Source organism: Penaeus vannamei, chromosome 29 (genome assembly GCF_042767895.1).
Source record: "Penaeus vannamei isolate JL-2024 chromosome 29, ASM4276789v1, whole genome shotgun sequence".
Taxonomy (NCBI): Eukaryota; Metazoa; Arthropoda; class Malacostraca; order Decapoda; family Penaeidae; genus Penaeus; species Penaeus vannamei.
In genome coordinates this window covers 16090879-16100878 of record NC_091577.1, presented here as the reverse complement: position 1 = coordinate 16100878, position 10000 = coordinate 16090879, and the positions used below count along the sequence as shown (strand labels likewise).

The 10000-nt window shown below is 36.5% G+C and overlaps 2 protein-coding genes across 6 annotated transcripts in view; one reads left to right on the top strand and one right to left on the bottom strand.

The window, feature by feature from the left end:
- LOC113830149 (ferritin light chain) overlaps positions 1–1388 on the top strand; it is a 3686-nt gene extending 2298 nt beyond the window's left edge. For all 3 annotated transcript variants that reach the window (XM_027383353.2, XM_027383354.2, XM_070142329.1), the window contains exons 3-6: positions 1–14; positions 215–379; positions 503–640; positions 925–1388. The exon at positions 1–14 is cut by the window's left edge and continues 75 nt beyond it. In XM_027383353.2, coding sequence (XP_027239154.1) covers positions 1–14; positions 215–379; positions 503–640; positions 925–1056 — 449 coding nt within the window. In that variant the 3' untranslated portion in view covers positions 1057–1388. The remainder of the gene's footprint in view (positions 15–214; positions 380–502; positions 641–924) is intronic.
- A 3630-nt stretch (positions 1389–5018) lies between these two features.
- Positions 5019–10000, bottom strand: part of LOC113830156 (WASH complex subunit washout) — a 14637-nt gene continuing 9655 nt past the window's right edge. For all 3 annotated transcript variants that reach the window (XM_070142325.1, XM_070142323.1, XM_070142324.1), the window contains 4 exons: positions 8519–8913; positions 6836–6964; positions 6477–6548; positions 5019–6289 (listed from right to left, as the gene is read on the bottom strand). In XM_070142325.1, coding sequence (XP_069998426.1) covers positions 6128–6289; positions 6477–6548; positions 6836–6964; positions 8519–8913 — 758 coding nt within the window. In that variant the 3' untranslated portion in view covers positions 5019–6127. The remainder of the gene's footprint in view (positions 6290–6476; positions 6549–6835; positions 6965–8518; positions 8914–10000) is intronic.

Here is a 10000-nt window from a genome sequence, read left to right as displayed (position 1 = left end):
TTTATCTGTATACAGTAAGTGCGCAAATTACAAGATAATTTTGATCCTTATTTCGTATTATAGTTACGATATTTTGGTTGGGTAATGTACATAGAACAATGCAGTAATATTTATGATTGCAAATACAGTTTGTAACTTCCACGCATGTTGGATATAGATGTTGATGTAGATTGATAGGTATAGATGTACTGTTAAAATAAACTCTCCTACCCAGAGTAAGCAGTATGACAGTCAGTATTGGGAGCGCCCAGGTATGGCAAAATACCTAAAGGAACTGAGTGATAACCAATGGGAAGAAGGACTTGACACACTGAAAAAGTACATGCAACGTGGAGGAAAGATTGACGACTTCAGAGGCAAAGTTAATGTAAATGCTAAGGTGAGAATTTCTTTTTCCGTGAATAGTTTCAGGACTTCAGTGTAAATAATTAATAAACTGTAAAGTACTGTAGCAAAGTCATTTAATTCAACATTTATATTTGAATGCATTTCTACCCTACAGGGCCAGCTTCATTCATCTAAACGTGAAAATAAGTACAGCAAATTGCAGCAGACTTTTAACAAGATCCACAGAGATTCCTCGAATAAGTTTAAGTTGAGGAACAGGCTTATCTCGAAAACTTGCACGCAAGATGCAGAGGTAAGATTAAAGATCTGTTTTGCGATTTGTTTTTATTTCAAATGAACATATCGTCAAGATTTCCTTCATATGATATTGAAGAGGAAATTAGGTATGGCCGAAACTAAATAATTAGGAGGCAAGAGAGGGAGTTAACGGATTAAAAATAATCTTGGATGCGGTCCTTTCTATACCTTATACTATACTTTTTGATTCGTTCCCTTTCCAGCATGCTTTGTATTTGCCAAAAGAGAGAACTGAGCATATTCTCAGGAAATCATAAAGCAATTGTCATTTTCTTCTAGATTTGTCACTACCTTGAGGAAGGTCTCACCAAAGAGGCCGAGAAGATGTACGAGGTGAAGCAGCACCAGATCATTGCATCGGGTTTAATATCCACAGGCGTGGGTCTCAATCTGTTTGACGCCAGTTTGTAAATGCCACTTGTCTTTCGGTATTTTATTTAGTTATGGATTCCTGTATAGTGAGTTGTTTAAGTTTTGCTGCTCCGACTTCTAGCCAAAGCTTAATGATATTCAGGCACTTTTTGTGTGATTTGAAGTTTTTTTTCACTCGATAGGACATTGTTTCTTTTACTGGTTGCTATCTTCTTTCATTGCTTTAACGGTTGATTGTGTTAGCTGTATTATTATTCCACAACTTATGGGTAAGTATAACACATTTTAACATTGTTAAGAACAATTATCGCTACCTTTCATGATGAATTTCATGTAATACCAACTTTCAATAAAACGACAGAAACAACAAATATCTGGTTTTGATGACACGTGCATCAGAGTAAAATTTTAAATGTCAACTTGTGATCTAAAACGACATTATCATTGCTTTTGAAATCTAGGTGAACCGAACTGGTATTGTGACTTACAGCAGGTACCAGTGGATATATGTAAGGCAAACCTACATAACCTGACCCAAGATACTTATAAATCCTAACCCAAGTCAGGCAGACCAAAGTGAAATGTATCTTATCTTATCCGCCTCAAGGTATAGCCAATGTGAACGTGAGCTATACCTCCATCAATGTATAATAAAATGATATTACATGTATTAATCTGAGAAGTTTGCAACAAGAGAAGAAAAGAAAAGAATGAGTATTTGCTGGTATTGCTTAATATTCATTACGTCATCATATGGCAGTATATCAACGCGCCAGGAAAATGCTTGCTTTTGCCAGTCATTTCACCAGTTCCAACAATAGTTAAGATGCTTCAAGTACTTGGATGCGTATGTTGGCTAGTAATTAATCATCACAAAAATTGAATATTTAATAACGCCGTAGTACAGTACGTGGGGAACGATGGAAGGATAAGCTCCTAAGAACAAATACGTTTGTCAAACGATTTCGCCAAAAGATTGCATGGTAATTGGTGCTACTATATACCTAAAAGAGCTGCTTACTACACCATAAAAGAGAAAATCGCGTAACCGGTAGGTCTCCACTAAAAAAAAACAAAAACAAAAAAACATTGTAACAGCCTTGTTCATTTTTGCTTTACTGCATTACTACAAATAAATTCAACTTCCCAAATATAAAGACTTAGTATCAATTCCATTTGTTACAGTGGATATTCTTTGCTGTGACATGCTGTGTCTTATCTTGCTTCTAAATCTCCCCCTGTGTACATGGAATGGCCGGGGTTACCATCCACTGGCAGCGCGTGGGATCGAACGCAGGTCGGCAAGATTGCTAGACACGAACGCTACCTCTCCATTTGGGGATCGTGACGAATCATGACAAAGTTTTAAGATTTTAACCAGTTAACTCAACCTTAGGTAACTAAATGAAATTTAATGAAAGGCTTTGTAATTCACACTTATCTTCAGACATTTAATGCATGAAGCATGGGATTCTGCTAATTAGATTTTGGGCATTCTTAACACGCCATTCTTATCTGCTCTGGGCTTTTGACATTCCTTTTTTCCTTGTTTCCCAGAATGGCGAATTAAAAACCCTTTTCCTTAAACACGCTTTCTGAGCTATGTCAGAATCTGAGAAGCATCCAAGATTTGGAGTTTTAGGTATATGAAAGTACATTATTATTTTTTTCTTTTTGATATTTTTGGCTCATTTAACTTTTGATATATCTATTTGCAGCAGAGTATTACACGCTATTGTCAGGGGGGACGAAGCGAGGACAATCAAGTTAAAAAGCTATTTTAGGGGCATTTTAAAGCTACAACTAGTGTTACATGGATGTAATTTAGGCAGAAAATAATAATAATAAAAGTAATGACAGGTGGTAGGGGTGTGTCCCTTGGCAAATATATACTTAGGGGGGACAGCCCAGTGCCTAGTAAGAAAAATTGAGCACCTCAGCATAAATTTATTCTTCCAGTACATAGCCTATCCATAATCGAGATGTCTGCAGTGCCTTCTTGTAGCCACCCATGGTAACTAGGGCCGTTGCAGACATTGCTAAATTGTAGGGGATTTTGGAGGACAAGAGGTATGGAGCCATGGCTAAGTGGCGTTTCTTCATACCCTCCTCTGCCCCTTAGCCCTCTACTGTTAATGGATGGTTATTGATAGTCTGTCATCCGGGTAACCTTCCCTCCACTTTTATTTCGGGTAAGTGAGGGTGACAGAGGTGGCACCCGCCTAGAGTTAATGCCGGATGTTTAGCCTCAGACGGGCGGCCATCCAGGTTGGGGCATGGAATATCCAGTCTGTGTTAGGGTGACGGAACTACCATAACTATCGAAGGGACTAAAACTGAATATAGAGGTGTCCACCCTCATAGAGGTGAGAGAACTGGGAGCAACATACTTCGTGAGGATGGTTAAACCTACTACTAGTCAGGCTGTAGCAATGTTACAGGAGGTAGACACAAGTAACTACAGTAGACTTTAGCCTTCAGTAGTAGAGGTAACTCTTGTCAAAGAGTTTGTAATAGGACTGAGACCAAACCATCTGTTTGTATGTCTTATCGCTATGGCCTTTTCGCTATTATAGCGAAAAGGCCTCTGGCATATTCATGTGTTTTCTTGCCCTTCCCTTTGTTGTTCCTGCTGCAATCTGTTCATCATGAATTCCACACAATTGCCATAAAAAACGTCCATCCAGCTAGGATGTTTTATATGAACATTGCCAGGGCTATCTCCAATCGTTTCATAGCACTATACATTCTGATGGACCCTGTAGCACTGTCAGTTGCAAAATGCAAGAAGCAATTCAACAGTCCATCAATAACTATCTAAAAACAAGGCAGAACTTTGTCTTGCAGGTAATATTAGAGACAATGGATGCATGTTACATTGTTTGGCTAACAGGAGATTGAAACTTTCATTGATTCCTGACAATGCCGAGGATGGACAAGGAGCAGCATATCAGGAATCTTGCAAAAGAGGTTAAAAAAAATGTTAGAAATAACCTTTGTGCTTACCAACCCCTAAGAAAGCTACTGAAATCTCTGTCAAAAACCAACTGTAGTTCCTTCATCATCTCAGAGGTATTTAGAGGAGTTTTCTGGTTGAACCACCAATAGTTATCATGGACTGGGTGCTGCATGATTCCAGTACCTAATATCCAAGGTCTAAAGAAGTACTCCTTTAGACCATGCTTCCTATCCTAACAAAATCCAATAAAGCAATCTTCAAGCTGAAGGTTGGGAAAGCAGTGGGTATCTGTGGCATATCTGCTGAACTGCTGATGTCTAGCGGTGATTGAATGGCTCGTGGATTGCATGCTACCCTGGCTGCTGTCAAGCAGTTGGGCATCTTTCCCCAAACCTGCTGAGGGATGTGGCCATCCCACTCTGGAATGGGAAAGAGAATTGCCAGTGGTGGCATTCTTATGTTACCATGAAGGATGCTTGCATTACTTGCATGAATGGATAGAGATCAAAGTTTTGACTATTGGGAATGTAAGTGTTAGGATATGTGTGATCTAACTAATTTTAGCAATTTGAGAGGTGATTTCTAATAGTTCATTCTCCTCACTACCTTGCTGTTTCAGGAAAAGATACTGTATTTAACAAAATTGTAGAATTTTAACATTCTACAATATACCCTCAGTGTTTCATCTGTAAGTAGTAGTTGTCCTGCATTGGTACACAATGGCTTAGTTTGTTAAAGAAGTTGCAAACAAACTATGATGGTCCATGAAATGTGAAATGATAAAGTAAGTGCTGGATATGTTGCAAAAAATATAACATTTCCTCACAATAACAGTAAAGTGTAGCCATAAAATTGTAAAAAAATTAGTTAAATAATGAAGGAGGTTCTTAATGAGCATATTATTTCTTCAATTTAATTTTTTTCTAGGTTTAAATCAAAAGGAGAGGAAGTATCTACTACAGACAAAGGGCAGGGAGTAAAGTGGAAAAAGTTATTATTGAGATAATCAGAGTGAGAAAAAAAGAATAATCATATTCATAAGCATATTTCCTGATTTTAATTTCATAAATCAAGACACTGCAGATATAGATAAAGATATGATAGCAGGAGTATTTGTTTAACCTGCACTGAGATATTTCTTATCAATATCACAATGTTCATTTGCATTTAAGCAATACGTAAGCATAATAAGGATAAAAACCTTGAAATATCACACAATACATTTTGCTAACACAGGAATACATAGAATCATAGCTCAATAATAATAACATAATCTCACTGAATTTTTTGGTAGAGCGGTGAATAAGGAACAAATTTAAGAATAAACATTGACAGAAAATATAGAGACAGAAATAAGTCAAGAAGTTATTATTATCCAAAGGATATATCTGAAAGTCATGTATGACTTCTCTAGTATTATTTATGACATATCCAGTGCAATGGACAATATGCTAAAATCATGCTTCAAGAACGCGTATGTATGACTCAAATTTTTTTTTTCTTCATATATTCGAGATAGAAATATATAGCAATATATTATAAATATAATCTAACTATGCAAACAACTATGATTTAAAATGAAAAATACATTAAGACAGACATACCAGATATAAGAATAAATGTTGAAGATTACAACGATTGGTCCCTTTGAATCTATAGATAACATAAATGTTCAAATTTGCACAATATTCAGCTGTATGACCTTTTATTAAGAGACTACAGCTATTCTTTAATATTGCAGACATAGGAAGGAAACAATAGACACTGTCACTGTGAATCAATATAATCGATTTTCTTGGACTACTAATCCATAAATACCTGAGGTAACCAGCGTACTTGCCTTATCCAAAAATTACAATTGTAAAATAATCAGCCTCTGTATTCATAACAATGCAAGAGTAACTCAGTTTTAACCTTCTCGTATGCAATTTGGAAAAAAAGTGATTCTGTACAAAACAAAAACATAATGAATGGTTTTAAAATCAATCTAGCAATGATTTTCTACAATAAAGTATATCACATTTGTTTTGTATATTCTATTCCATACGTGCATACATCACATTCATATCATCAGTATAAATATAAAATGACCCTGCATATGCACAAAGGACCCCATATCTAAAGTCAGTGATCTAATTAGCCTTGAGCAAACTAGTCCCAATCACCGTCACTTGCATTATTTTCCTCATCATTTGTTTCATTAAGAGGTGGTGGAGGTATGATTGCCGCCATCTTCTCCATTGTTGACAAACCCTCAGTTCTTCCTGGATTTTTTGCTTCATCAGTCACAGGTTTTGGTGCTCCTGATATACCCTTTAAAGGCAATACAGCAATTAGTAAAGATGTTAACTAAAAAGGATACCAATGTTTTGTTCACCTACAACACAACTATCAAACTGAACTTTACCAGAATAATAGTAATAAAATTATGTTATACACATATTTCAGAACAAAATTATGTAAACACCAAGTCTCTTGTCAACATTCTGCCATTACATACTTTCCGTCTTTGGGATAGTCTGCTGAAGAGGTCACTCATGAGGTCACCACCTGTAGCTGCTGCTGGAGCAGCCTGTAAAGCAAAAAGTATGCGAAATCATATAATATGCTGCCACTCTTGAAGAATATTTAAAAGAGACTGCAATATTGATAATGCTGGATATGCTGATATAATAACAATAATGTGGATGATAACAATGGTATAACACTGACAATAAAGATCTAAACAATGAAGAAAAAGACCATACCAAAGTCACTAACTGGGACTGTCAGTGTCAGTGTCCTATGTAAAGTAATCCTACATGTCATGCCAAAGGGAAGGAGACAGCTTTCAAATTTTGAATTCAAGTCTCCACTTACCTCCTTCTTCTTGGTCTCCTTTTTCCGATCTTTGCTGCTGCGAAGTTTGGCTTTTCCTGCCCCGCCTGCTTCTTGGATGGCTTTCATGAGGTTACTGCGGGCATCAGTTGTCACTGCTTCAGGTACGCCCTACATAACGGAAAGAATGAGTGACAAGAATGGGAGTAAAATGAAATAAAAAGAACAAAACTGAAACAGTGAGGGGTAAGAGCAGGTAATAGAACAAGAGAGAGAGGCAGAGAAGTGAATGAGAGAGAAAGAGAACAAAAAATTAAATGAACTGGAAATAGAGAGATGTGCTGGTCAAAACTCATTTTGTGTCGAAGTTTATTCACTCTCTGATGTTCAATCTGTCCCTGAACATTTCAGTTTACAGATGACATGGAGTGATACAGATATAGTAATGGCAACAGAACATAGTCTTTTAGGTCTCAGTGGAGTGAGACTGTCGGTGTCAAAGGGAAGCAGAAAGCCTTCAAATTTGGATTTCAAGCCTCCACTTACCTCATTCTTCTTGGTAATTGGATTTATATATTCTCTTTGTTTTGCTAACAGACATAGACCAAGAGAAGATGTAGTGTCATAACAATAAGTCTATCAAAGAATATCATCAAATATAATATAAATTACACAGTCAATAATGGTCTGATTATATGCTCACTTCTATATAGGAAAAATTTGTGTTTATTTAAATAACTGAATGCAAGTTTATAATAATCTTTATCTTAATACTTTATCCACTTTTAACCATGCAAAAACACATTTCCTTTTGGGCTGATAATTGCTTGTTTGAATGAAATAATATTGAAAAGTGGTAGATGATATCGATACTGTTAATATTATCCATTGTGCATGACATACTAAAATACATATATTTTCAATATTTCAATATGAATTACTTATGATATTTATTTCCACTGGTGAATTCTATATGGCAATGTGATTTCAGAAGGAATAGGGCCACAAAGACAATTAATTCATTGATGTTGGGAGAAAGCATGTGTATATATGCACTAACCACTGTGATTTTAGTTTATTAATTTGGTTTATACCGGGTGGCTCCATAAGTGCTTAATCACCATTGAGTCCATTACCAGGCTTACCTCATGTCACCTGTTTTTACCCTATTCCTATAATCTCTTGAAAGAAAAGTTTTATTAGTTTGATTACTGTCAGCATTGTTAATTATGGTATTTTATTAATAATGTCATTAATAATAATAATACCTTCAATTACAATATTAGAAATTTTACATTTTATGTAAGAGTTGAAGAAATGAAGGTAAACTGGTGTGGTCAGGTAGACCTACTAACTGATTCCTTAGTGATAAAGTGTTTGTGAGGACATATTTGTGTAAATAAAACTAACAAAACCCCCAGTAAACAGTTAATATATCCAGAGCAAAGTGATCAATTTAGTCTCATTTATAAATGAACATGAAATAATAACACTTATCTCTGTAAGAGAATATTACTATGGATAGTTTAAGCATGGATGTACTCCTGCTGTCCCTGCACTTAAAGTCCCATATTTTGTCTTACAATTATAAGGCGGAAAAAAAAGTCCTATAACCATTTTTACTATGCCACTGGAACTTCAATATATCTTTTTACTTATCATATACTAATCCATGCCTTTTTGACTGGCAAATCCCTTCCCTTGCAATATGATCGTGAGTGATACCTTTGGCGCTGCTGATTCTCCACTTGCGTCCCCAGGAGCAGATGCTAATGAAGCTGGAGGAGGAGGAGGAGGAGGCGGAGGTGGCGGTGGAGGAGGAGGTGGTGCTCCACTCACAGGAGGAGGGGGTGGAGGTGGAGGAGGCGAAGCAACACTACTACCATCAAGTGGCATCTGTGATGGAGGCTGAGAAGTGGAAGCTGGGGGTGGTGGAGGTGGAGGTTGAGTATTTGAGGTCACATCTGGTGGTGGTGGTGGAGGGGGTTCTAGGGAAGTTGCTGCAGCTGTAACTTGTGAGTCTGGTACTTCTAAGGAAAATGTTGGCAGATCAGGCATCCCAACTGATGGTGCTATTGCTGGTCCAATATCAGCATCATAGAGAAGATCATTGGCAATACCTGAAAGACACCACTGATTAGAGAAATGTGCTAAAAATAATAATTGGTAATATGAAAATCAAAAAAAATTTTTTTTTCACATGGACAATATGGTAATTCACATAGGGTTTCTGATCTAAAAAGCTAAGTATAATTATAATAGATACTTAATAATTTCAAAATACAGAAATTAACTGGATAAAAAATCTATATGTACATAAAAAGGCCACAAACAATAGTAAAGTAAAACCTGAAAAAAAACTATCAATGTTGGTACAAATGGGATGAAGTGAATGTAAACTAGAATATCTGCCAGTTTGACAACTTTTCTCCAGCTTTAAGGGTATAGAAAGCTATTCCATCCTATTCCTAGACATCCTTCTTCCCTACTGGGCTTTCTCCTGTGTGTCTGAGTGTCCTTCTACCCTACAGGTCCTTCTATATGTTTGAGTGTCCTTCTACTCTACTGGGCCTTCTCCTGTGTGTCTTGAGTGTCTTCTCTTCCTTCCTGATCATTCCTCTCTGATATTTCAAAAGCAGGAAAGAGGACTAATACCTCTAACCCGTTCAGTCCCCCCTTCCCCTAGTGAAAAAGTATATAATTTATGGCTAGAAGGCAACTTGCTCTACATAAGTGTTTTTTTATGGTTAATGTATTTAAGACATTTCCTTCATAATGTAGAGGTATACATTCTGGTGCACAATGGTAATTGGTATACATAATAGTTAAATTGTTGCTATTTTACGCATAGGTTATGTTTAGAATAGTGATATGGTTATGGGCGAGATAACATAACTAGGTCAAAGGCTTGATCCCAACACTCCTCGGGTACGGCAGGCAAATCAGTGGGCACATATCTGGCCATTGAATGTGTGTCAGTGAACCATTCAATGATAAGAATCTATAAGCATGAACTCCGTTGATGGTTAAAAAAATCACATAAAGACTGCAGAAAATAATAGAGTCTGCTAAAAGAAAAGAAAAGAAAAGAAAAGAAAAATCTCGACACACTGTGAGTTTAGTTTATTAACTGTATCTACACAAAGAAGGCTCCATAAATGCTTAGTCATAAAGGAGTTGATTACTAATCCTACATATCTCATCTGT